Source organism: Poecile atricapillus, chromosome 7 (assembly GCF_030490865.1).
Source record: "Poecile atricapillus isolate bPoeAtr1 chromosome 7, bPoeAtr1.hap1, whole genome shotgun sequence".
NCBI classification, from domain to species: Eukaryota; Metazoa; Chordata; class Aves; order Passeriformes; family Paridae; genus Poecile; species Poecile atricapillus.
Window position 1 is genome coordinate 18,567,252 of NC_081255.1, and position 27,891 is coordinate 18,595,142.

Below are 27,891 nucleotides of genomic sequence, written 5' to 3' on the forward strand. Positions count from 1 at the left end.
GAGGAATTGTGAGCAAAGGATTCTCTCATCTGCTGTCCAGTTGATTTTGTAATGAGAAAAATAGGCTTTTGTCCATTTCTTGTTAGTAAACAAGTCTGTGACAAAGACTTGTATGTCCCAACAGTAATTAAATGTTTTTTTGTGTTCATGAGAAAAATCTTTAGGGCCTTAAATTCATACAAAAAGGAAATTACAACACATACCTTCCTTTTGGATCTGCCACATAAAAGGTTTTATTTTTATGACTTGTATAATACCACTTTGGAAAGTATTGGCTATATGCCAAGGGAAAGCTGATTCAAATTTTATGGTTTTCTTCTCTACTTTGATTTGACCAAGATACAGGTTTATTAGAGTCTTGTCTACTGCAGCTAGGGTAGAAAACTCTGACAGACAAAACACAGCTGAAGTCATCTGATTTTTTTATGGACTGTTAATAGTGTGCTTGGGCACCCAAATTCTGCCAAGTAATTTTGTTCTCTTCAATGGAACTGCCTCACTAATCAGTTCTGAAGTGTAGAAACTCCTGACCTCCTTTCTTACTAAAAGAAAACTAAAAAGATAGAGCTGGATATTATGAAAGGAAATTACACTAAAAATGCACTAATTCTTAGTTCTAATGAATGAGAATATGTTAAGCTGCCATAGTAGACTTTTATTAAAAATTGAGGAGGCATAATTAAGCACTCACAAAATTATCAAGATGCTTCTAAACTGTACCTCAGTACAAGATACTTGGGGTGCTTAAAAAAGGACAGAAAAGCTAAATATGGGTGACAGCACAGTTAATTTTAAAATATAGAAATAAATATTATTTTTATGTATGAAAGATAAATCTAAAAAAGTAAATGCCTCACTACACCTAAATGTATTACTTTAGCTAAGCCCTGGGTTTCAGGACTGATTTATTTTTATTAAAACTGTTTAATGCTGCATTCATCAGATAATGTATTTAATCATTAGGCTCCATGTTCCTGTTTACCCTGCTGTGCCAGAACTGGTAAAATTCTTTTAAGTTAGTGATCTTTGAAAGAGGAGTTTTGGACCTTCACGCTGCTTCACTTCCTTCAAGTGTAGGAAGGCTGGACTACTTACTATTTCTCTAACACTGATGAGACAGGCCTCCTTCAAGACCATCTGACTGATATGCAAAGTGAGGATTTCCTGCTTAAAGCACGAAGTACCATTACATTAAAAAAAAAATGTCATTTTTAGGGGGTAAGAATTTTAAAAATTTCTATTACACATAGGTAGCAACTACAATTTTAAGTTGTCCACTACTACACCAGAGTTTGATTGTTGCAGAAGCTGGACTTCTTATATGTTTTTCATATTACTTCAGTTGAAATTTAAAGCAAAAGTGTTGCACCAGAGGCTACAGAATTGTAACTAAAAGAACAGACACTACTGTCTTTGCCACCTTAGTTAAACTTCAAATGAAACTGAAATGCTCTAAAGATTCTATTTCACCTACAGGAGTCACAGTCTTGCAAGAGAGGAAATGTCAGTGCCAGCTGAAGCAGAAAAGATTCAAAACCGCCTCTATTCTTGACTATCTCAGCTGATGTGGTAAACACTGAGCATCACTTAGGGTAAGAACTCAAACAATGTTTCATCATCTGAGGATGAATCAGGAGAATCTTACCAACATCCTTTCAGCTGTCTGTATCGTGGGCCTAGATTAGACAGGATGACGCAGAAGCCTGGGAAATATCACAGTTAATGGATTAACCCACTACAGGCCTCTGAAAAACACGTGTATCAGTGGAACAAAAGGCCAATGGTAGGCTAAAGTTTCTTTTTTTCCCGTTTTTGAAGCTCGTCATGACACAGCAGAGGTTGGGATCTGCTGCCCTCCAGTGCATGCTTGCAGTATCCTCTCTGCCAGAGACCAGGATTTTGAGACCAGGGGAATTCTCAAGAAGCATTACCAAAAAATAGAAAAAGTGTTAAATTCTTTGAGTGTCTTGTTTAGGATCTAAAATAATTGCTGGGATTTGTTTCTTAATTTTGCTCTTTTGTTCTGGTCTTGTCAGAGTATTTCTACATCTGAGTAGAGTGTTCTAGTTTGTTCTATGAAATTGGTTCTCTTCAATGAACTCTTAGTCTTTAATTTTCTATGAACACACACAGTGATTATATACATAACACAATACATATGGTAATGATATGCAAATGATGTATCTATCCCATTTCATATCTGCATTCTGCCCATAATCCTTATCTTTGTGATCCTTTCTGACTCATCAGAGATCTTTCTAGTATCCACATTAAAAGGAAACACTGAAAACTTGCTATAGAAAGTATTTTCTCACTGGCTTGTATGGTTCTTTCAAAAATATTTTTCTCTATTAGTGAACATTTTTGAACAAAAAATGTATTTGACACAATGTCATGCCAGGCCCTTGTCAAATCTGATTTGTGGGTTCTTTCAACTCTGCAGAATCACAATTGGACTTAGCATAAAAAATTAAGTGGAGTTGTATGGTCTTTCTCCTAAACAATGAAGTACAATGATGTAAATGACCAGTACAATGGTGTTGATATTAAGGCAAACCAGTTTTGTAAAGATTTATAAGAGCAGTAAAAGTAGGCTGCAAAGACATTTCAAATATATATACATATTTCTAACTGAATAAACAAATTTGGTGGTGATGAGGGGTTGATTAAAGGGAGCATTTTCATTTACAAATTGAGCAAGCCTCTGTCCTGATTGTGCAGGGGAACCTTAAAAACGCAGATTCTGTGAGTTTATAAAATACCTTAAGAAATCTGTAAAACCTCATTCTTTCCCCTAGAAGTGGTTAACTTAGGCAAGAGATATTTTTTTTTTACGATTTTGACACTTTATTCACTCCAGAAAAGCCAAAGCCCAAGAAAGGCAACCAGTTAGCCCAGTTTTTCCCAACAGAACGCTAAGTTGTATGATACTTGGGAGATGCTACGTACATGCGTGTGTAGCTCCATAACAAGATGTAGTCGAGCAGGAAGAGATGAGAAAGAAAATCCCGTAATTAAAGTTATTATTTAAAAAAAAAAAAAAAAATAAAATCAGCCATGACTTGGGGGAGAGACATTTCTAAGCCTTGGTTCGGCTTCGGCCCCGTCGCTGCGTAGCACTGCGCTCAGTCCTCTCGTCCTCAGCAGCTCCTCACCCGCACGGCGGGACGGGCGGGACGAGCCCTCTCCGGCCTTCGGACTGGAGGAAGAGGAGGGATGGGCGCTCTCCGCCCCTCAGAGCGGCGGGACGGGCGGGACGAGCCCTCTCCGGCCCTCGGTCTGCACGGACAGGAGGGATGGGCGCTCTCCGCCCCTCAGAGCGGCGGGACGGGCGCTCTCCGGCCTTCGGACTGGAGGAACGGGAGGGATGGGCGCTCTCCGCCCCTCAGAGCGGCCCCGCCCCATCGGCAGTGATCGCGGCGGGCGGCGGAGGCGGTGTCGGGCCGGTGAGTGTGGCGGCGCCGGCCGGGGCGGAGGCGCTGCCCTCAGGGCCTCTCTCTGCCGAGCCCCTGCGGGGGAAGCGGCTCCCAGCCCGAGCTCGGCATGGCCGCGCTTGTTGTCCCGCAGAGCGGCCGGGCCGGGCCCGGGGAGCCCCGGCTCTGACCGAGGGGCCTGTGGGTGAGGGTGGGCGGTGTTGGTGCCCGGCAGGTTCCGGCCTCCCCAACCCCGTGCTCCAGGTTGGAGACACGTGTGGGTGCAACACGGTAGGGGTGCTCTACGAGGGGAACAAAAAGAAAAGTAAGAAAAAAACCCCACAACCTCATCCTGCTCCTCAATCCGTATGGTAAAATTTATTTGTCCGCACACAGTTTGCTCCGTTCCTTGTAGATTATGGAATAAGAAATGACAAAATGTTGACTACTAAATCTCTCATACAGCAGTTTTTAAGTTCAGTGCCCTTGCCCAGCTTCCCTGGTACAGTGATTTTGGCAACAGTTTTCTTGGGTCAGTAAGTCATCTATTGTATATAGATAGCAGGGAAAAAAGTCCTGGAGGGCCCTCCACTGGTAAAATGGCACCTTTTCTTTCTCCAAGGCTTTCATCCTCTAGACAATAGGAAGACAGTCCTTCAAAGACTTGACAGCATTTATGTGAGGTGTAACATTTTCCAGGTTTGCGTATCCAAAAAATATTAAGCCCAACACAAATATAACAGGGATTATATTTACCTTATGACATTACTGTGGTGGCAGACAGGCATTTAGTGTTTCTAGTAATGTTTGTTACTGAGGCTCCACAGTAAAATGAGACTATTTATTACCTGAAAAAATGCAGCAGCTTAAGGGGTCTGATCAAGCTCTGTGACATGTTTTTTCTAGAGATGGAATAACTGAAGCTCAAAAATGAAGGAACAGCAGCATTTGGCCTTTTGTTTAAAAAGGGAAAAAGTCAATTAATTACAAAATTGTAACTTTTTATAAAATGCCCCAGATGTTCAGCAGCATCCCAGTGTCAGGGTATTGTATGACCAGGAGGTTGGGCAGCTGTGAAGGGAGCAGAAGAGCCTACAACTCAGAGATTGTATCTATGCTGGAACAATTAAAAAGCACAGCATGAACTAAATGATTGTTAATAGACAGATGTATTCATCTATTTCCCACAATCAAGTCCAACTGTATCATCCAGTCTAGCTGAAGTACCAAACCTGAGTTTCCACCCAATTAGCAACAAGAATGTGTCTTCCTACCCACGAAAAAACATGTATGCACTGACCTTTCTGGTAGCCTTGCTTGCTTCTCACTCCTCTGAAAATACAGAAAGCTGTAGAAGTAGCCCTTTGTTATCCCTTTTCCTCTAACATGCTAAATTTCCTGATTTCTCTAACAGAAGTCTGAATTCCAGGAGGACATGAATGCTTCAGAGCACTGAAAATTAGAATGGGATGAAAATAATTCCTAATTTAATTTCTGGGTTTAGCAGACATGACTCTTGGGCAAAATGCTGATGGCTGAATCCAAGATTGAAAAAAAAAACCCCACCTAATAAAACTAAGAAAGAAATTAATATTACCTTTTAATTCTCCTACAAAGATCAGTGCATTTTCTGTGTTTTAAGGACCTTATAATTCCTGAAGAGAGTTGAAATGGGGCTTGCAGTACTTCTCTAGTTGCCTGGCATTGTGTAACTTGCCTGATCTGGAAGAAACTTTGTATCCCAATGATAAAAACTTAGCTTAGGGTAATACAAACATCTCATTGGTGTGCCTTACGCATACTTGGTTTTGCTAAAACAAATACAGGGTAATAATTGAGAATGCATTCATCATAAAAGTAACAGGAAATAATTCTCTTGAGCTTGTGGTATGTCTTAACATGACATATAAAATTATAATAGGAATGTGTGTGTTTGGAAAAAAAGAGTAGGCCTTACCTTTTTTTGGAGATCAGTGTGTGGGAGAGTATCCGGTTATACTGAGGAGGCCCTTCCCTTTACATCCTAGAGCAGTCTAAGCAGAGGTACTCACTCCACTTAGGTTCAATGTTCTTTTATTTCTAAAAATGCCTCTTTTCTCATCCACTCAAGGATGAGAATAAAAGAAGTCATAAAAGTACTTTATAGAAGACTTTTTCATATCATGGCCAGTAGTTTTGTCTCTTGAGTCTGAATGAATGCTGTTCAGTTTTCACAGGAAAAGTGTCACAAAGAGAAACAGTGGGAGAAGTGTTACATGCCACTGCCCGTTCTTACTGAGGCTGTTCAGAAAAGTCATTTCCATTATGTTCCTCATAAAGTTTTCTCAGTTTCTACATTTCTGTGGTATTAAAGGTGGATATAATGTTTTCTACAGGTATTTTAGGCACTTGCAGAGATTGACCACATCACAGTTATACAGGTCTGCTACTGCTCATGCAGTGTGGTGATTTTGTGTGATTGCCTCATGTCAAATAATGGTTCTGTTTTTCAGTGCACCATGGCACTAATGCTGGAAATACTTACAATTGTCAGTATTTTTTCTTACTTTCAAGTTAGTTCTGCATGTAAAGCTTGTGCGTTTTTTTTAATTTTTCTGTTTCTCAGTACAAAATTAAACAGGCAAAGATATGCATGCTTGTCTCTCTGTGCTAACTACTGCAAGTGTTCACAGTGGGCTGCAAGAATTACGCTGTCTTTGGTCTGACCCTGAGGGAATATCACCGATGTCATGGTCACATTTTAAGATAGCATCAGTATATTACACAAGTAGTTTTTGTGACCTTAAACAAAGGGAGAAATAGAGACCTTCATGAACTTATTGATTTTACATAGTTATTCTCAACGATAACCTTGAATATGCTAAGTGGTATTAGAAATCACTTAAAACGGATTTTCAGGTCTTTTTTAAACACATGTATTTCTTTTGTGTCTTTCAGAGTATCTGCTGGCTAGTGTCAAAGATTTGCTGTTTACTTTTGTTACTCCTCAGATTAGCGGAGTTTCTTCTTGTAAATGAACATTTACAGATACATTAAATCTTACATTTGCAGATTGCTAAATGAAATGGGATTATGGGGGGTACTTTGAAGGTCTAATTAATTGAATTATCCAGAACTCAGTACTATGTGAGAAAGACCCTAATTTCAGAAGTGAAAATGAGTTTGTAGCACCGGAGTAAGAGAAATGCAAAATCAGCACACTTTTAAAACTTACGCATTGAGGCACCTTTGATTGGCCTTTTCTATTAGTTAATAAGTGCAAAGGACTCTTTCTTGTTGGACTAAAAACATTCTTCTTAATGAAAACATCATATTTAACTATGTTATTGATTTACCTTTTTTCTTTCTGTCCAAGAGGCTTACATGGTATCGTTTCAAGAGGCAATGGCATTCCTTTGTTTCTAATACAAATAGTATCATTTTTCCTTTTTTCGTTCTCTTCCCCTTCTCAGGTAGCAACAGGGGAAAACAGGAGTTACATAACCTTTAATGAGAAAACTATGGAAAACAGAGTTAATAATTCTACTGCTGTGGCTACTATGTTTCTGAAATTAGATTTGTGGGTTACATGTTTCTAACACATTTCAGTCATTGTGGCAATGTGATCTAATATGTATGTTTTAAAGTATCTTCTGGAAATAGTTGCCTGAAGTACCAGTTCCTACTTCTTTTTTGATAGTTATTAATTTACAGGACACATTTTCTCCAGACTGTGAATGATCTGTTACTCTACACAAAGTGTCTTTTCTAGCTGTTTTCAGCCATGGGAGATATTTGATGTTTGCCAAGTGACTGTGACAAAACTTTGTGTAGTTACATAAAGTTCATAGGCCTCCTTCTCCAGTGTGACTGATCATCTTAATTAACCTGATTTCAGCATACTTGATTTGAAACACTTGGAAATGGAGACCAGTTTTAAAGATGTACAACTTTTTAAAAAAATTGGCTCTTTTTCTATTCTACATTAGCAATTTTAACAGCAATTTTTATTGCACAAACACATTTTCACAATAATTCTAACAGAGACTTTGAAGCTTGAATTGCATTAGTCTTAGCTGTTATTCAAAGAAAAGAAGATCAGTGTTGTCAAATGCAGGAAACTTTCCTTTTAGATGACACTCAGAAACATTTTTCAGTCAATTAGAGAGTTTCATCCTCTATGCTTACAACTGTGACAAGGTAATAATTTAGTAGCACTTACTTAATTGAAACGAAATCACTGTGGGGAAGAGGAGAGGATCTTACTTTAAAATTTCTTAGTGATGTGTAGGAACTCCTTCCTGGAATCTGTAAGGTTTTTCAGGTCACTTATTTATTATGCAGGCATGTTTCTTGCTTCCCGAAACTTCTGTTGCCATGGCATTAGAACATGCCTGCTAAGAACAGATTTGCTTTCCAGATCCATCAAACATTTCACCTCTGCAGTAAGTATTCCTTCAGCTCCATAGAGAAAACTCTTTCATGCTATGTTTTGGAAGTGCACTAATTTTGCAATGTTGCAAATATGTATGCTTTAGCTGTGTTTTATTTCTTCTTATAGATAAAAACATTTGCTATCAAGAATAAGGTATTTGAATCCATCAAATATTAACCACACTATCATAGGAGAATTTGGTGATTATTGCTTTGTGTATCCTTTTCAGTCTTTAAAGTCACATCTAGCACATATCACACCAGAAAGATTGCCTAGCTTTTAGAGAGAAGCTTGAAATACAGGAGACAGGTTCAATCTCAGCTTTATCACAGGCTTTTGGTAAGACAATTTATTTATTTTTATCTCAGTTTTCCTTTAATGGTATGAGAGTAATGTTACTTCTTGATGCTGCAATAACAAGGGGCCTACAAGTACCTTAAACTTAATTTTATATAGAGTCTTCTCAATTTCCCAGCTTAACTGCTTATAAGATTGTGTAACTTCATTTTAAGTCTTCCAGTTATGTTGAGAGAAAACAGCTTTGCAACATGACAGGCAGCTGGAGGTGACACTCTGCATTCTGTACAGAACACCGGAATGTAAATTGTGTTCCCAGTTCATCTAGTCAACGAACTGGGTCAGCTAAGGCACAGATACTTCAAAACAGATGCCTGAAGCATTATACTGGAAAGTTGTAGCATATTTTGCCTGCGTAAGAAGTTTCTTTTAGTGTGCAAGCCACTTTGTAGGTCAGCTTTTGCCCAAGTCAGTTTTTCATGTGGTGTATGTATTTATATTCTATTTAATTGAGCTGAATATTCACATTAAATGTCCTCAAATTTAATATTGGTTGTTTGGTTTGTTTTGGTTTTTTTAAATTTTAATTTTCTTAAGATCTTGGCTTAAGTTGTAGCTCTTGACAGTGTGTTCTAGTTTATATGTGTACTGTGTCAGAGTGTTTGCTTCCAACATTATTAAGATTATTGACATTCAATTTCATTACAAGTCTCTCTGAATTAAGAAAAAAGATAAGTACAAGCAGCACCTGGCTTTCTATCAGGTGCTTCCTAAAGCAAATAAAACAAAGAGCACAATAGACTGATAAAGAAGCCTAGTATCCTAGGCCCAATCAAACAGAAGCCATGAGAGAAACAGACACAGATAACTACTCCCTGGGGTAGAAGTGACCAAGAGATATGTTGTGAAACTTTCTAATGATTACCAGGTAATTGAGGTCATGAAGAATGTGTACCCAATGGGAAATAGTTACCAAAAATAGAACCCTATGTAAGTTCCATAAAAGTAAAATCCTATATAAACGCCTTGTATACTCAATAAAATTGGCTTCTGATCTCAACTCAGATGTCCCCCATCTCTCAATTTCCTATACTTCCCTTGTTAGAAAGTGTTAGGGAAAGTAAGAGGTCATCTAGAGCTTGATGAAGACCTGTCTCTCCTGCTTAACACCCATCTTTGACTCCTGGAAATCCTAGCCCTGCACCTAGAAATGGATTGGAGATTATCAGGCGATGACATAACTGGGCTGAAAGAAAAAAGTGTCTTAAGATTTGTCATGAACTTCTGGAAAAAAGAATGCCAATGAAGGTTTCATTTTGAAATCTCAGCTAATTAGTTGGATTCCCCAAAGTAGTAAGGTTGACCTGAACCCAGCTGTAATCTGAATCTGTGAAAACCTGAAAACTAATGCAAGTCCTACTATTCTGTTTTAAAACTAATTCCAAGACATAAGAAAGAAATATGTAGAAAGACTTGAATTGTGAAATATTTAAACTTATATAGTATGGAACAGTAAGGGGAAGGCTTATTTTATTGTCAATACATTTTTAGCTAGGAAGGTTACTCAATGCAGTTAAGATTTACATTATAGTTAATTCTAAAAGTCCTGCAGTTGATAGGCATTTAGCTTTTAGCAAATTGAAATAATGTAAGGAGAGGCAGTGCATGGAACGAATTTACTCATGGCAGCATACAGAATTCTCGTTGTTAATTAGCAAGATTTGAGGTCAGTCTTAGTCCTTTCTCTACAAGAAATAGTCTAGCATGTAAAAGAAAAGACACGTGTGTGTCTTAGTGTAAGTATTACCTGTGTTGTTTGTATTTTTAAAGTACAGCCAAACATTAATCATATTTACCAAAACATACTCTGTAAAATCAGATTAATCTTCTAAACAATATGTATGTTTTTAAATAAATGCAATACAGATTACCTAGTCAGGACTCTCCCTTAACTCCCTCCTGTTCTGTGTTAAGAAATCTGACTTGACCCGTCTAGTTACCTTAAAGGTTTTCTTCCTGAGGACAATTAAAAATGTTCTGTGTTTGATTCCTCTCGTGTTTGTGTCACAAAGATGAGGTCAGAATCAGAGGTGTTGAGAGGACGTAGGAGCAGTGAAGATTCTGTTTAATTTTATAGCTTCCCATTGTTCATATCACAATGTATGAGATGGCTTCATTACTGTAAGCAAGTTGAGTGCAAGCACAGACCTGCTGCATACTGTGTCTACTAGGAGTCATTTCTATGGATTCAAAATTGAAACTTGGGTGTCATGGTAATGCAGACATTTTCATCTCAAAGTCTGCTGGCTAGAATATGGTTTTTAAATCCTGGTAATAACAATAGCTGGCAGTTGTAAAAGTAACTAAAAATCTGTAGCTTGACTCAGAGAAACAGGAGTGTCTAGAGTGTTGAGGGACTATGTAATTCCCATGTAGTTTTTTTTCTAGTTTGCAAAGATATATATGAACTTGCACCTTTTTTGTTTGCACATAGAAATAAATTTGAGTTTCTTTTTCCTAACTTCCTTTTCATTTTTAGCTTACAAATATCACAATTATCAGTAGGTTTATCCCTGCCTTCATATAGAGTAGTCATCACAAACCTAATTTAAAGTTTTCCAATTTGGGGTATGAATATACAGAAAAAAAATATTCTTATGTGGTTTTTCTGTGCTCTAAATATTATATTATAAATATTTTAAAGTTTAAAAAATCTGAATGAAAATAAGAAATGTCTTTGCTATTTTCTTCTTACCCATCAATTTAACAAATAAAATTCCATTCCAAATGCATACTTTCCAAGCTGGATTGAGCAGGAATTGGACTAGAAATAGCATAGTCTTTAAGCTGTTAGCATATAGTAGAAAAGAAAAAGAAAGTATGTACACTAATTTTTTCTTTTAAAGCTATTGAGCTAAATTATGCTCCTCCTCTATCCTTGCTGAAAGTTTAGTGCATTTAGACAATGATGAATGACAATTTAAGACATTTTTGTGTATTTTCTTGTTAGTCTGAAGTCAAGCTATTATGGAAGCTTTAATGAAAGAGCATGTCTATAATTTTGTGTAACTACAGAATTCAGCTGGCAATGGTATATTTGAGAAAGCCTGAATGAGGGTTTTCATGCTGAATCCAACAATATCATACTTTGTGTTTCTCAACAAAACCCTTCTGTCTGTATATTTTGATCTTGCAGACAATGTCCTTCAGACACAAAAATACAAGACGAATTGAAGGCCTTGATAGCAATGTGTGGTAAGTAAGAGGAAAATATCTGCAAATTTCAGAAAATGTCTTTGGCTGATGTATTTTCTTTCCAAAAAGATAATTATTGCCAATAATAAGATACATGGCAGTTGCTATCTCTGCTGGAATATATTTGGCACCTGTTTAGAAGCAGTGAATTAAATTCAATTAAAGGTATGATTAATTGTTATTTTTGAGCTTAAAAATATTAGGCTTGGGCTCTTCATCTATTAAACCATGTGAGACAAGTATAACTTATGGGCTTGGTAGTGTAGCTGATTTTCAAATTTAAATGTTAATTCTGTTGAGTAATGTATTTCAATTACATCTTATTTGCGTTTACCAAACAAGACAGATTTTTTTTTAAAGCCATTATACTTGTTTTATAATTCAGCTCATTATTTTTAATACATCTTTTTCTAGGTATTAAATTGGTCTTAAAACAATATTGCCACCAATTATAAATATGGAATTTTCTTAGTTGGTGAAAAGACTAGTTTGAGCTTACCTTATTTGTATGTATGTGTTGCATTAGTTGTGTGTACATATACACAAGGTATTTTGATATTCAGGCTCAAGGTAATTTTTAGCAATTTGTATTTATTTTTGACAGAACTGTGATGCTATGTGGGGAGGGTAAAGATGGGGGGAATGTTGTTTTGTTTTATAAATCTTGTTAACATTTCAGTGTGGAGGAAAGAGTAAAATGTAAAACTGACCTGTGAAGGGAGAAAGAAAAATTGTTCAAGGATCCTGCAGGCTTCTAGGAACAGTTAATAGGCAGCCTGAAACAGTCTGTTGCCTAAAATAATTTTAAAAAATTATGGCACTCTGAGGTGACTGGGTAGTCAAATGACTGAATTTAGCCTTTAAGACATTTAATGTGCCTGGAATTCAATTTTTGCCTATGTCCAGAGTAAGTGTGTATTTCTTTATTTGCTCATCTGAGTACACTTCTGGCAGAATAGTTATTCTGTGGATGGAGAACTTCAGCCTTTTCTTGGGTGTCCTCTGACTCCTGTGGTCACTGACATTATTTCAGCCCTCCATGTGAGGGCTGATCTCCATGTGAGCATTCTACTTAAACCTGTTCCCACTGCTGTAAATTGGGTAAACTGAAATACTTTTGCTTTGCCTTCTAATGCTAATGAATAAAAAGATAATTTTATCTTGTATGTTAACTTAAAGTTGTTTTTCCCTCCAGGGTTGAATTTACAAAAGTGGCAGCAGATCCCTCAATTGTTAATCTTGGTCAAGGCCTCCCTGATATATCCCCTCCCAGCTATGTTAAAGAAGAGCTGGCAAAAGTGGCAGCAGTGGACAGACTGAACCAGTACACCCGAGGCTTTGTAAGTAATGTGGAACTCCAGGACCCAGGTTCAGAGGAAAATGTGCCACAAGGAAAAAAAATTGACTTTAAATTAGTTTTATCGATAGATCATAGTCTTATATCCCAAATTAAGTAGATCTAGTAGCCTTAACTGTTACTAATGAACTTCTTCTGTATAGGCTTCTTTGAGGCTGAATCCTTCAGCAAGACCAAAATGGTAGAGCAGGTCTGGGATAGACTGTCTCTGAGGAGTTGATACTGTTTAAAGAGTGCAGGTTATACATTTATTTCTGACTTTGGTCAGTGGGAACATGAATCAGACAGTACAATGGGAGAATGAGAAATACTTGATACCACTTGAGACACCACCTCTAAGATCAAGAAGAAATTCACCCACAGAACTTAGTAGGTTTCAGTGTAGACTAGGAAAGGATGGAAACAAGAAGTTTTTGCCTCTGGAACCATTACCCATTATTTCATTATTCATTACCCATTCTGTAAACTGGCTTGTAGAATTTCTGTCTTGAGCTGGATGTGAGTATGTGGCATTCATCATTGTCCAAGGCAGGGTATTCCAGGGGACAACTACTGTTTTAGTATGACCACTTCCTTGTTTGGTTTGTCTGTCTTCTGTTTCGTGATTAACTGTATTGCCCAAATGAGAATCATGTGCCAGGACTGCTACAAGACCCTAAGGAGTCTATCAAGTATTTTTCAAGCTATGTTAAGCAACAGGGGCAGAAGAGCAATGTATAGACCAGTAGGCCAGAAACTGTGTTGGTAGTTGTGGCATCACGGAGTGCATATTCCTACATAACTTTCTGCCTGTTCTCTGAGAGGCCACATGGATTAGAAATGATGGGGAGCAGCAGTGGCCAGCACTTCCCTAGGGACAAGCTCTCACAGTGAGCAGAGTGGAGGTCTGGGCAGTTGTGTCCTGTGGAGCAAGGCATGCCCAGAGGTACTGGCTGAGGCAGCTCAGCTCACCTGAGATCAAGCCAGGAAGTCAGTCCACAGGTCAGGCTCAGCAAAGCTCACCATAGTCAGACCTAACCCAGTCATCACTGGGCAGCTCTAGGTGACACAGCAGGTCTAAGGTCAAGCCACAAAATTAACAGGAACCTTTAGTTATGTACAAAGAGTCTCTGCAAATACAAAATACATACGTACATATAAATATACACACACATAACAAAATATTCTCTCTATGTAGACTTGAAAGAATAAAGCAATTATTTTATGTCAGATACATGCACATGATATCCTGAATTAAGTGAACTTCTGGGCTAAGCATTAGTATGTTCATTACCCATAATAAGGTATCTGAAAAGTCTTTGTTCACCAATAAGACAAAGTTTTGGAGAAGCCTTGGCACAATTAACAAGGTCGTAGAGAACATGGGCTGCAGTCTTGTCTGGCTGCTGCAGTGTAACACAGTTTACCAGATACTATGAAGAACATTAACTCTATCTCAAGCTGAAACCATGCCAAGTCTATCTTCTGACAAATATTTGCAGACTGATTCTGTAAAACTATTTGCAAATCAAGCATAAATATAGCTTTCCTAATGCATGCAATTATTCAGTATTTATTTCTGTCACTTTGTTCTTTATGTCCAAATGGTTTGATAATTCCCGTGATAATTATGGATATTGGCAGATAAACTGCAGATAGTAATTAAAGAGGATTTTTTACTAATATTCCCATATTCAACCTTTGTATTTCATTTACAAACTTCTGCACTTCTAAAGTTTTTGAGCACAAGTGTTTGTGGTAGCACAGGTGGTGAGAACGAATGATACCCATGCATCTGATAATTGAGACCTTGTCTCAGCTAAACTCAGAACTCTCAATGACTGTAGGACCAGAGAGTGGCCTTATGTGGCTTGGGTGCTGCAGCATTCCTGTCTTGCTGACTGGCTTGTGGCAAGAAATGTCTGTCATTTGAATCAGCAATGATTTGTAAGCCTTAATTTATGGTAATGTTTTTGTTTACAGAAGGGTTCATGATTTAATGCCTTGTGCGTTGAGATATAATGTTCAATATATGAGACAATTTTTGTTACATAGTTGCATTTTCTCAAGGAGCTGTTTTCTATTTCTACCAGGTATCTCAAGAGAAAAAAATATTTTTAAAGTAGGAATCCTGCAGTTTTCCTGAATAAATAGAATTGTGCCTTCTTATTTCCATGTTGTATATGATATTCGTTGGATGTCTGTTTTCTTTTTATTTGCACATTTTGAGAAGAGTATGTTAACTGCCATGTCCCTGGAGAGGGCACAAATGGCAAATAGTACTCTGAGATTTGGCATGTGACTATATGAATAAATATTTTGGTCACAAGTGCTATTTATCAGCAATATATAAATACAATAGAAATATTTTCCTTGCACCAAATACTTTTAGTTGAAAGATAAGGATGGAAACAGAAAGAGCTGAAAGACTCAAAAGAAGGTGAGGGTGGACTGGTGTCAGAGTACTCCCTTCTCTCCTTCTGTCTCTTGTCCTAGCTCTGCTATAGGCTATCTGGACCTACTCTGAGATGTGATAATATGAAAGAAATTAAAAAGCACCAGATAGAAAAAGAATTTCCTAGTAGATACAAATAAATTGATAACATTTTTCTTTCCTAGTGTGTAAGTTGTTTAAACCCTGCTAACAGCTATTAACACTGAGGGCTAATGTTATGTTTTTCTATTTCAAAATGTAATAGTTTGACACAAGTGGAAAAAAGCCCAAACACGGGTTTTGTACATTGTCAGGAACACTCTAATTGGTTACTTTTTTTTTTTTTTTATTTTGAACAGGGACATCCATCACTGGTGAAAGCCTTGTCTCAAGTCTATGAGAAAGTTTGTGGAAGAAAGATTGACCCTCTCACAGATATCCTGGTGACTGTGGGAGCTTATGGATCTCTCTTTAGTACAATACAGGCACTAGTTGAAGAGGGAGATGAAGTAAGTTTTTATTGGAAATATTCATGTGTACTTGCAGACATGAGAATCTTTCTCTTTTTCTTATTTGTTTACTTCTAAATATAAGTTAATGTTGGGGCTTCTTTCTGTCCCTATTGGTTTGATTTTTTACAGTTGTACATCTGATTTACGGTTTCAGAAGCTGTGATTAGGAGACTATCCTTGGGGTCTTCCTGTCACTCATCAACTTACAAATACCTTTTTTCACACTTAGGGTATCTGTGGCAGTTTCTCTATCACTGTTACTGTTAGGTGACACAATACACACTGATTTCTTATCTGAGAAAACATGTGGGCTGTTGTCTGCAACAGACAGCTAAGGTGGCACAAAGAATTGTTGGAGTTTGGGTAACCATTGTGTATCAGGTTCTATTTTGGGCCATTGCACAGTGGCAGCACAGATAGCAGGAAAGCTTGTTAGTTTACTGTACTAGCTGTGATAACTTGACTAACTTCTGCCTTTTTGACTATGATATTAAAAGTCATTTTACGGGAATATTTCCATCCATAGCAGATAAAACCTTTTTGTGTTATCATGTATTTTGCTTTCAGTGTTTTGTTTCACTTGTATATTGTATTCTCATCTTGCTTTTCTGTTGCTCTGATAGTCATTTCTCTTTTGCTTGGAATAGTTCTATTAGCCTTTGCTTTTGGTGGGGTTTTCTGTTTGTTTTGTTTTCCTATTGTCTAGTCTCTGTGCAGTTTTTCTGGACTTTGTCCTCATTCTTTACCTGAGAATTTTTGTCTGATAAAATTTGAGGATTTAACTGTTCTTCTGAGATTTCTAGATACTTGGAAATCTTGGAATTTCATGGGCATAATTAGAGCAGCTCTGCTGTGGTTCAGTAATTTGCTATTGCTATTTCCCATCTTTGCCTTGCACCTTCAAATCTGTGTGTAAGACCCAAATATTCTTCTTATTATAACTCAATAATTGTAATGTGTAACTATAGAAAAACAGCCTGTGTGTGTTGTCAAAAATGAGTAGTGCTTATCATACTTAGCCTGAGGGCATTATTGTGTTGTACTCTTAAAAGGAGGAATATTCTGCAATGTTATAACATTAAACCTGGAGTGCCAGAAACATTATCAACTTATGGCACCAAGGTAAATGTAGGAATATGATGGTATCATGCACACTAAACTCTTTGTTTCTGATACTGATGATTGTAATTTCAGGTAATAATAATAGAGCCATTTTATGACTGTTATGAGCCAATGGTAAAGATGGCGGGTGCAAAGCCTGTTTTTATCCCACTCAGATGTGTAAGTAACTTTTAAAAAATTACTAATTATATAAAGATCATCATTCATATTCATATTCAGTACAGTTTGATGAACACCTATATGATGCTTTCCTGTATTGTTTTTCATAATATTAAATTACATAAAAATGAGCTAGATGGCTACAGTGCAAGTCTGAGACAATGATAATCCAAAAGAGATAGAATATTTTATTAATGTTGGAGAAGGTTTCTTATTTGCTTTAATTTGTGCATTCTGAAAGCTGATTAAAACTGCTTTCTTCAGTTTTCAGTGCAAATTATGGAAGGGGGACCCACGTATCGGTGCGATTTCTCTGTCAGTTGGTTTTCAAAAGATTTTCTGCCTAATCCCTGCAGCAATTCCTACAATGACAGAATACAGTTTCTTTTCCAAAATATGCTTGCTAAATAAGGACTGATCATGTAGTAGATGTATTTGCTATGCATACAAGAATTACTGTTTCCTTTATTGTTAAATAGGCTATGGGTTAATTGTCAAATTGGTACTGCTGGCATTATGCCCACAGCTTGTGAGGATTGCTCTGTATGCCAGCTGTGCCTTGTGCAACTGGCAGCCTTGCATGGGAAGGGCTGAAGGGCTCTTTGGGCAGGACTGTTGCAGAACCACCGTGAAATCAGAAAAACACAGAATGACAAAACCTCTAGGACTGCAGTGGTAGTAGGTGAAGCTGTCCCTCTGGATACCCACCTTCTAGGGATGTTTCAAATGACAGGGCACCTCCAAGTATTTTGTGTTTCACACCCTTGTTTTCAGTGTGGCCCTCTCCCAGTCATTGCAGGTGTCAGAAGGGTAGTGTGGCCATGCTCTATGTTCTCTGTAACAACTGGTCCAAACTTCTTAACCATTTGTAATACCTCAGGGATACTTGTATCATGTAGTATATAAACTCCAGAGACTCAGTAGTGCAGATTTTTAACTCAGACCATTTTCATCAATTTAAGGTGAAGAAAAAGACCTTGAATCCCCAGTGGTGATCAGTCTTTTCAGTCAAGCAAGCACACACTTGCTCTACTTTCTGGCAAGGCTGTAAGCTCTCCTGCCATGTGACTGGGCTTTCTGCATTACACACTGTAATGATCAGCATATGTGCAGTAAGATCCTGGAAACTAATTCCTGCAGGGGCATTAAGACAGACAGTGGCCAGGAGAGGACAGCCACTATCATAATAGTTTACCTGTTCCTAGAATTACCTTCTCTCAGGTAAGCAAGATTGGATAGGTTGTCACATATGGTTATGAAAGTGTTTGAGGGTGATAAGTTGAGCAGGTTTCTTTAGGCTGCAACATGTATTAAAGTTGTGCATGAATTTATTGTGGTTTTGTGTTTTATTGGTTTTCTTTAGAAAAATGATGGAAGCTCTGCATCTAGTGCTGATTGGGTCTTAGATCCTGCTGAACTTGCAAATAAATTTAATTCCAAAACAAAAGCAATTATTCTGAATACTCCACACAACCCGATAGGCAAGGTAAGAGTCCCACATTAACACCACTTTCATTTCAAAAAATGCCTTAAATACTGTAATTAATGCATTTTCCTTTACTTTTTCTGTATCCCAGGTTTTTACCCGAGAAGAGCTCCAAGTAATAGCTGATCTCTGTATTAAACATGACACCCTGTGCATCAGTGATGAGGTGTATGAGTGGCTGGTGTATAAAGGGAAGAAACACATTAAAATAGGTATTGTTTTTTTGTGGCATCTTAGAAGTGGTTGTGCAATGATTCTGGGACCAAGGATAATGCTTGCTGGAAGAAGCTCAAACTTCAAGCTTTGAAATTTTTCAATATTTAGGCTCTACGGAGGAGAGCCCCTCTCTTTTCTAAAAAATACTTTAAAGAATAATTTCCAAATAGAATTCCAAATCTCTTAAGTGACTTTGGAGCAGTTATCCATAGAAACCAGTGGGACTGATGCTTGTAAGTTATGATCATATGAATTTGCTGTCCTTATTCAGTTACTTTGTTGACCATACAAGTGTAGCTGCTGTTACTCTATGTGTATTAGACAGTGCTTTGCTGAAGAGCTAATAGAAGGAACAGAAATTAGAACTTCCTTCTCAAAGCTTTGTAGAGATAATCAACGAGGGAGATAGAAAATGAGGAACACAATTATTTTTTGCTCCCCTAATTATAAAAACTAAAAAATAGTATAAAGGTCATTGTGGAGATAGTGCATGAGTGCTGAACCTCCAAAGGATGGAGACAGGGTTATATACTGAGCATTGAATTCAGTGAAATAAATCCTGTAAGTGCACTATGAAAGCCTGTTAAATCTTCAGGTAGTGTTGCTACAGGAGTAAAGCGTCATTGCAAGAACAAACAAATGAATAAATAATGATGCCAGGTTCCTGATCCTCTTGTTTCACTTGATCCAAGGTTCACTGAAGTTAGTAGAATCACTCCCACTGCCTCAGAACAATTTAACCTAGTGCAAGGTGCTAAACTCCTTTGCCAGCTCTATAATGCTACAGCTATGTATCTGTGAAAGTTTCTAGTCAGGTCACCTTGGGTTGGCTCTGCTGATTTATTTGAAAGTCCAAAACTTCCTTCTCATATGTACAAATATTTTGTTTCTGATGATGAGCTACCTGTTCTGATGTACTTATTGAAGGCACATTTCAGGCAGGTGCAATAGAGGCATATAGTTAAGGTTAAACAATGAAATCAAGACACTTAAGTAGAAATTACACATGAAAAGACTTACCTTTTTTCCTGGCTCTGCCACTGGTTGAATGCTGAATAACTTTGCTTCAATTCCATATTTGTAGAGTGACAATAAAATCCATTGGTGAGGGCTACCTCACTATGAAAATTGAATCTTATGAGTAATAGAAAGAGAATTGTATCTAAATGACCTTGGAATACTTGTTAGCTCAGCTGCACAGCTGCTGATCATCCAGCTGCAGAACACTTTATTGGCCATGCATAGTCTGTGAGTCTATTTTGAGGGTGACCTAATTCCATGGCTGTTGTGGTTACCTTGATAGTGATACTGTTTCAAAGACATTCAGACACAGGAGAAGGAGAACATTTTGGGTACATTAATGTGATAGTAATCTGAGTCACTGCATCCTAACAGGTTACTTGACAGTAACTGATCATGTGTCCCAGTTGCGAAGTGAAAGCTAGATTAAAGATTTCTACATGGGCTTAGCAGGTGTTTCATGGCCTTAGCATTTCAAGCAAGGCTATCTTCAGAATCAAAATCTCTGTGTGTGGTGTAAGGTAATCCCTTTTCCTTTTCAACAGCAGCAGGCCCAAACACATTGTCAGCTACACTTCATCTTATGGACAGGTGGAGAATTCTTAAGATGCAGTAACTCCATTGTCATCAGCATCTTAATGCTTCAAACCAAAACATTTGCAGTTGAACAAAAGGCATTCTGTAATTTAGTACTAAATGTAAAAATACTATATAAAGAAAATGCAAATTAAAGCCCAGAAAGTTAGTTGACTACATTTAGGTACAGATTCTCTAACAGATCCCATGATACCATCTTTAACTTTAGTGTTAGAAGTACTCTAGAACTTTCAGGGTAACACTGTAAACAATAACATTATATCAGTGAAAGAAGCAGGCTCTGTTCTTTTTTTACTTAAGTTTCTGATATTCCTTATTACTTTTAAGTCTACAAAAATAATGCAATAAATATGAATGTGTTATTTCCCTATTTATAAACACTTATGTTTCCATAATTACCTCCATAAATACCTCTAATATTCTATCCAATGCAGTGAGGTGTTGTTTTGTTTTTTTTTTTGTGGGAGATACAAAATGGATATTGCATCAATTTGCAGGATCTGATAGTTGTTCCTTGATACAATTTAACAGGGATGGCTAGCCACAGATCATAAAATTAGTACAGTCTTTGTGCTGTCACTGAAGCAGTTTTCTGTAGTGTAGAGCACTTCATCATGTTTCACATCATCTGACTTCTGGAAAAACATGGACTTCCTCTGCATAATGATTAGGGTTACACTGACAGATTTAGAGATTGCACCTCATAACAGAGGATTCTGAACAAGCCACTCAACAAGCTGAGTACCATCCCAGTAACAGGCTTATTATATGCTAGTTTGCACTTCATTAGTTTTTAAATTGTAGTGAGACTTGGTTACAGTGTCATATGATGTCATATATGTCTGCTAAGTGGCATGGGGGAATTTCCCTCTCTATTTAAAACTTGTTTGTGAAAGCAATGGAGCTGCTTCTTTCTCTGTGCCCTTGTACAGCTGCTATTGCTCAAATTCCTGTGACTACATGGCAAAACAGGCTTGCTAGAGGCTATTAGCTTTGAAAGCCAATTTTTTTTTCAGTCTGTGGAGCTAGTTTGGATGCCTCTAGGAAGTGATCTACTCAGGCTAGCTCGGTAGAATATAGGGTAGATCTGTTCAAACCTTTTCTTTTCAAGGTCACAGAATAGTTGAGTATGGGTAGCTCATGGGAAATGTGTTTCTTTCATGCCGTTTAGTTTCTCTTCTTGGTAAGTTTGCTCAAAAAATTGCAATACATGTTTTCAAATAACTGAAAGATTTACACCATGTCTAATACCAATAATTGCCGCAAAAACTTCATTGTGAAATGCAGGGGTTTAATTTGGAAAATCTTTGTTAATTGGTCTTGCTAGAGAGGGGATTTAACAACTGACAGATTCATTGGTAGTGGTTCTAGTATAGAAATGAGGTGAAGACAGATGTTAGTGACTACTGTAATTGCAACCTTGTCTGACTTTGTGTCTCAGATTTCTGTGTCTGGATTTATTTGTTTCTCTTGAAATTAATTAAGTTAGAGTCCAAGTAGAGCTTTGCAGAAGCTGTATAGAGGAAAAAAAATATTGCAAACAAGAAGAGACCTTTGCTCTGTCATCTCCTTGGAAAGGAAACAAAGAATTTTGGTCTCCTATCAGATACAACTACGAAGACAGAGACAGGCCTTGGTGAATCCCTTAATCCTTGCAGGCATTTTAGCTAACTGCTATTGTCAGCCAGTCTCAGGCCTATTCAAATTGTACAATACAGCATAATTTATTTACTCACTCTGCTAGTTTTTGTGGTGTTCTGTTGTTTGCTTATGGGTTAGAAGTCTTAGCAATTATTTTATTTTTCTGATGTCTGATATGGCCAGTGACACTAAAATGGACAATTCTAGTAAACTGGGTTGCAGTGCCTGAGTTAATGTTGTGTATAGTACTATTACCAGTCATCAAAAATAATCTGAATGGGTAGCCTTAGATCATCTTTTTCTTATGGATAATTGTGCATTTTTTCTGAGGATAACTAACATGTAGTTTTCAAACTGTACCTCTTATTTTCTGTCTCTTCTTTCTCCTTTCATTAATCCTTACCTTCTTTTCATGCTAAAAAACACTGGCCCATCCTTTCTCATTTGTTACAATTGCTATAATTTTAGAATATTGTCATTGTTTGCTTAAGATGCTGCAATGAACATACAGCTCTGAGCTAGGGGCAGTGCAGTTCTTCAAACTACATGGAATATGTGAGTGCACCTGTGCCAAATTAATTTTATTTTATGTACAGCTACGTTGCCAGGTATGTGGGAAAGAACAGTAACTATAGGAAGTGCTGGAAAAACATACAGTGTAACTGGTTGGAAGGTAAGAAGAATCAATATAAATGAGTTAAGTTATATAAATAACAGAATGCATTTATTACTCTAAAAACTCCTCTGTTTTTATAACCTGTGTTCTGAAAGTTTCTGGCAAATCTTCATGTCTCCAAAATGAGACAATACCATTCAGTTGGAGAAATTACCTATCTTTAACACCCATGCCTTTAATATCTTTCTGTCTCTTAATTAGTAAACTCTTGTGAACATAAATTACTAAAAAAGCCACCACAGTATTATTTGTTCAAAATCAGTAAAGATTCTTGGAGAAGACATGGATATTATGATATTTTAACTTCCCGTTTTCCCATCTTGTCTTTTAAATATGTATTAGAAAGTGAAAAAAAAAAAAAAAAATTGGCAACTAAATTCTTCTTCATCATCTGTGTTCAAACTGAACCACAGCATATATGATTCAATTGTGAGCATTTTATATTCAAACTGGCTTTGACACAGGAGCTTAAGAGATGGAAAGGTTCTAAACCAATTAGATAAATAGTAAATGTTCAGTTTGATTTCTAACCCTTGTCATATGAAGAGTTAAAAGTTTGCTTAGTATCCTATGAGAGATTAAGGAATTAAGAGAAGATTAAGGGAAATTATAACTGTTGTCTCAAATCTACCATTTTTTAAAGGTGTCATACACCAAACTTTGTGTAAACCAGCTTTTTTCTTAATAATTTATCAAAACAAATCCTTAAAATAGAAAAACTCAAGACATTGGCTAATTTTTGGTATTTGTTATCTTTTAGTAAGACAGCTGCTCATAAGTATAATGTATGCATGCTTTCCTCCCTCAGCTTGGTTGGTCCATTGGTCCTGAGTACCTGATTAAGCCTTTGCAAGTTGTTCACCAAAATACACTATATACTTGCCCAACTCCATTACAGGTAGGTACAGATGGGGCAAAGGAGAATTTTTTATGGTGTAAGAAAGCTGTTGGCCTCATGTAATTAAACAATAATCACAACAATGAATTTTTAGTGGTCAAAATACATATTCTAGGGTGTAAGAAGAGGAAACAAATTTGATCAGCTCACCAGACATTTAAAACAAAAATCAGTCTTGCAGATTCTTTCATCTTTCACCTACAAGTTACTTCTTGCATAAAAAATGACAATCTTAATTGTTTCCTAGAGAATATAAATGAAAGTTCTGTCTACTAGTGTCTAGTAGTCTATGGTACATTATTATCAAACAATTAAATTTAACTTCAAATCATGAAGTTAAGATGGTAAGTTAGATGGTAAACCCTTGTGTCAAGGACTCTGACTTCTGTATATGATTAGTGCCTAGCAAAAGATTGGGTGTTTTGGGTATTGCCACAGCACAAAGTAACCAACAGATTACAGATGTAGCTTGGTAATTTGTGTGGTGATTTGGTTAACAAGGACCAGGACTGAACAAAAAATCCATGTGATTTCAGCAGGAAGTGTGATTGTCTGTGAGTTTACTGAGTGTTAATGAGTACTTTGGACCTTATGTTTCCAGGAGGCTTTGGCACAGGCATTTTGGATAGACTATAAACGCATGGATGACCCAGACTGCTATTTTCACTCCCTGTCTCGAGAGCTGGAAAGCAAGCGTGATCGGATGGCCCAGCTACTGAAAGAGGCTGGGCTAAAGCCTGTCGTTCCAGATGGAGGATACTTTATGATTGTTGATGTTTCCATGTTAAGTCAGTATAAAGTTCATTAAAGAGTGTGTAGAAAATAAATTTGGTTAATCAGAAAATGCAGCTTTCATTTTACACTATATTCTCATCTCATATGCATACATATGTGTGCTTAATGTTGTCAGAAGTACTAACTGGGATTGAAATTTTAAGTTTCACCTTAGCTGGTAAGGTAGATTTTATGAGCTTCAGCAAAGCATTTGTGATCCTAACTTGTCCATGTTTTGCAAAGCTTTGATAAATCTTTAGAGAGGATAAAGGAGTATTTGTATTTTCAAAATGTCTATGATTATGAAAATGTTTGAGAGCCAAGCACCTGGATAATATTCTGAGTTCATACTATTTATATTTTCCTCTTTCTGGTCTTTTTTTTGTTTGTTTCTTTGTTTTTCCTAATCTGAAGTCATACCCTAAAGGTTCTTTGAAGCATTCTGATATCTAGACACTGTAAATTTACAAACCTTTTGAAAATTCAGGTTATGGTAGCTTCAGAGGAAGAATTCCCATAGTGGAAAGTTTTTTTAGTTCCACATTTTTTCACTAACTGGTCTAAATGGCATTTGTCATTCAGACTGGAATGTTAAAACACAGAAGGATAACACAGTTTAATCGTGTGTCAGGAAGTTTTACATAGCCCAGAATCATAGATAACAAAACTGCATTTTCAGGGATTATTGCTGGCCATGCAGGAAATGCACTCTTCAGTACCCTCCATAGCCCTGATCCTCCAATAGCCTAGACTTCAGGACTTCTTGGAGTATTACATGGCTTTCTTCCAAGCTACATGTCTGAATTTGCTTTGGATGGAAAGCAAGTGCTCAGATCAGAAGGGAAAGGTTCAATCTGTTGGCCTATTTTACTTCTTATAGTATAATTTAAAAATTATATCTTAAAATAAAACGTATATCTTCGTTCTTAAGTATTAACTATAATAAAATGCTGTTAATGAATGCCTTCCCATTGGAGTCTAGGAAATCTTACAATATATTTGTTTTACATTTAGATGTGGATCTCTCTGATGTAGATGAGAAACAACCTTATGATTATAAATTTGTCAAATGGATGATAGCATCTAAGGTAAGATGTCTTAGTCATACTCTAGTTTTAGAAATGCTTTTCTATTGAAAGCAAGAGCAGTGCAACTGTAGTTATTAAATAATGTAGTAGAGATGTTCCATTCAAAATAATATTTGGTGTTGTTGATAATGGTGTGACTAAAATATTGCTAAGTATGTTGAAAATGTACACTGTAGGTTTCTGCTACCTCCCAGAACTTTTCTTTCAGCATGCTTAACTGTTAATTGTACAAAAGTACCTTTCAAATATTTACCTAAGGAAAGTAATTTGAATTTAGCAAAGCCAAACTAGTGCATACAAAGCTGAACCTTGTCTTTCCCTCAAGTGTTGGGAGGGAGAGCTTTAGAAACAGAATAATAAAATCATCATGCTTAAACCAGATTTTTTATACACATTCAAATTAGAAAATGCTATTTCTGTTTTATGTTTCAGAAGCTGTCAGCAATTCCTCTTTCAGCATTCTGTGGTCCTGAGACAAAGAAACAGTTTGAAAAATACATACGTTTTTGCTTCATTAAGGTAAACTTGTGTCCTGAAAATCAATTCAGTAAAGGAATCTGCAAGACACTGACTGTTGCATTTTTCCCAGGATCTCTTGTATTGAAAGCTTTTAGGAACATAAAGTTAGTTTGGTGTAAAATTCAGCACAAAGTATCTTCAATTGTCATTATTTCTGAGGGACTTTACACCATCAGTGTGGGTGGCATAGCTAAGGGCAACTGGCAGAAAACAACTAGATGGGCAGCCCTTTTAAGCTTCTTGTATTGATTTTTAAAACATTCTTGACCAGTGGAGACAGTGAAAATTATTGAGACAGGTAAACTGTCAATTAATGTGATACCCATAATCCAGAGCAGAGAATAGCTGCAGAGCAGAGTGTGTGCCCCATGCCCATTCAGTGTCCAACAGCAAAAACAGTGAAGAGGTCACCTTCAAATTTAGCTCACTTGCCTGAAAATACAGAGTTTCATGAGTTCTAAATTACAAAAGAAAATGTGGTTTTTTGTGAATTGGCTGATTTTTGCCATTTTGTGAGCACCTTCTTTGCACATATTCTTCCCCCTGTTAAGTCTGTTCTTGAAAGGCTGAAAGACTTTGGGGACATCTAAGTAAACTTTGGTAAGCCCAAAGCCCTAAGATGTTTCCCAATTGTTCTGTTACAGAGTCAGCATAATGGAACATGTGCAAATCCTGAATTGTGTAAAGATCAGAGCCTTAGCCTGAAACAGTAATGAAGGGGAGTTTCTCCTTCTGTTACCTCTTTCGATGAGATGTAAAGTCTATGGTATAAACTGAGCCAGTAACAACCAGGATGCAGGTACTGGTTGTACCTGTGGCTGATAAACAGCAGTAATTGTTTCAAGTTAGACTGCCTGTATGACTCACCAGGTTGGAGCCAAGCTACACAGTTTGGAGGGATTATGTTTAAGTATTTCACAGCATAACATAGTTGCAAGGAGATTAAAAAATCCCAAATGTACTCACAGGGATGAGGAAAGTGTGCTAGCATGTCTCCAAACCAGAGCTGCTAAGTTACATCACTGCATTAATGCCATGAATTTATGTAAGTATTGCTTTCATTAAATGGGATAAAATGAATGCTGAGATGATACCTTTTAAATATATCTAATAAATATTTTCAAGGAATCATCATTGAATTCTTTGTATAGTCCAGATTTGTACCTAGTAACTGTCAATGAAAAAATGGCTGAAAATGTATTTACAGGATGCAACTGAAACAACCAAATACTGATTTGAAATGATATAATCATGACTGACTCTTTTTCAGGAACTCCAATCTTCCATTAATAGTGTTGTTCCTTATTTTGCAGAAAGACAGCACACTAGATGCAGCTGAAGTGATCCTGAAGAACTGGAATAAACAGACAGGCTGATTTTTCTTATTAACTCTTCCATATGGTATAACTATCTAATATTAGGGTTTTTTTTAATTGGAAATTTAAGAAAAAAATTACTTAATACAGTAGAGAATGAATATGACATTGTAAATAACTTTTTGCTGCTACCTGCTGAGGAGTTAAAACAATGATTTTCTGAAATATGTGTAATGTAACTCAGAGGTTATTTTCAGTCTTTTAAAAATAAATTGCTTTTCTCTTAAAGAAATTCCAATGGAATTAATTTCTTTTACTGAAAGAAAAGATTTATAGGACTCTGTAAAATAAATAAATAGAAGTATTTTAAATCTTACAAATAAAAAGAGGGAGGTGGTTTTGCTTTGAGATACCATGGGATCGAGAGAGAGATTTAGAAACATCTTAGTTTGTGAAACCAAATAACCTGCAGTAGAGGAAGATTAAGACCCGTGGCTCATGGGTAATCATGATTATCATGGATAATTGCAGTGACTCTCCATACCTGCCTACCTACTCTGTCTACAGAAATTGCACCAGTTTAAATAAAATGAAAAGTGCTAAGTAACATAATTCCTATTTTATTTCCCACAATAGTCATGTGTGGTGTTCTGAAAGTATTCAATCCCCAATACAATTATAAAAGTGGCATCTAGAATAGGAATTCTATTTGCTTATG

At 36.8% G+C, this 27,891-nt stretch overlaps 1 protein-coding gene across 10 annotated transcripts; it reads left to right on the plus strand.

Annotated features, from left to right (window-relative positions):
• The first annotated feature begins 3,316 nt into the window (after positions 1-3,316).
• Positions 3,317-27,465, plus strand: KYAT3 (kynurenine aminotransferase 3). 10 transcript variants are annotated; one of them, XM_058843050.1, is made up of 16 exons: positions 3,356-3,446; positions 5,789-5,833; positions 7,737-7,837; positions 7,954-7,980; positions 11,321-11,379; positions 12,575-12,719; positions 15,509-15,658; positions 16,856-16,942; positions 18,306-18,428; positions 18,520-18,640; positions 22,499-22,575; positions 23,387-23,476; positions 24,078-24,264; positions 25,265-25,338; positions 25,771-25,857; positions 27,171-27,465. In XM_058843050.1, exons 3-16 carry the CDS (start codon positions 7,739-7,741, stop codon positions 27,231-27,233), a joined length of 1,389 nt encoding a protein of 462 aa, XP_058699033.1. In that variant the 5' UTR covers positions 3,356-3,446; positions 5,789-5,833; positions 7,737-7,738; the 3' UTR covers positions 27,234-27,465. The 10 variants fall into 10 exon arrangements, with proteins under 10 accessions (XP_058699029.1, XP_058699030.1, XP_058699033.1 ...); XM_058843051.1 differs by having other exon boundaries at positions 3,361-3,446; positions 5,789-5,830; positions 7,735-7,837; XM_058843046.1 differs by lacking the exon at positions 5,789-5,833 and having other exon boundaries at positions 3,317-3,446.
• The last annotated feature ends 426 nt before the right edge of the window (positions 27,466-27,891 follow it).

Coding starts and splice junctions, on each gene's coding strand:
- KYAT3 (XM_058843046.1), top strand. CDS start 3,368: ATGGGCGCTCTCCGCCCCTCAGAGCGGCCCCGCCCCATCGGCAGTGAT. Junction 11,380..12,574: donor GGCCTTGATAGCAATGTGTG/GTAAGTAAGAGG, acceptor TTTTCCCTCCAG/GGTTGAATTTACAAAAGTGG. Junction 15,659..16,855: donor TAGTTGAAGAGGGAGATGAA/GTAAGTTTTTAT, acceptor TTGTAATTTCAG/GTAATAATAATAGAGCCATT.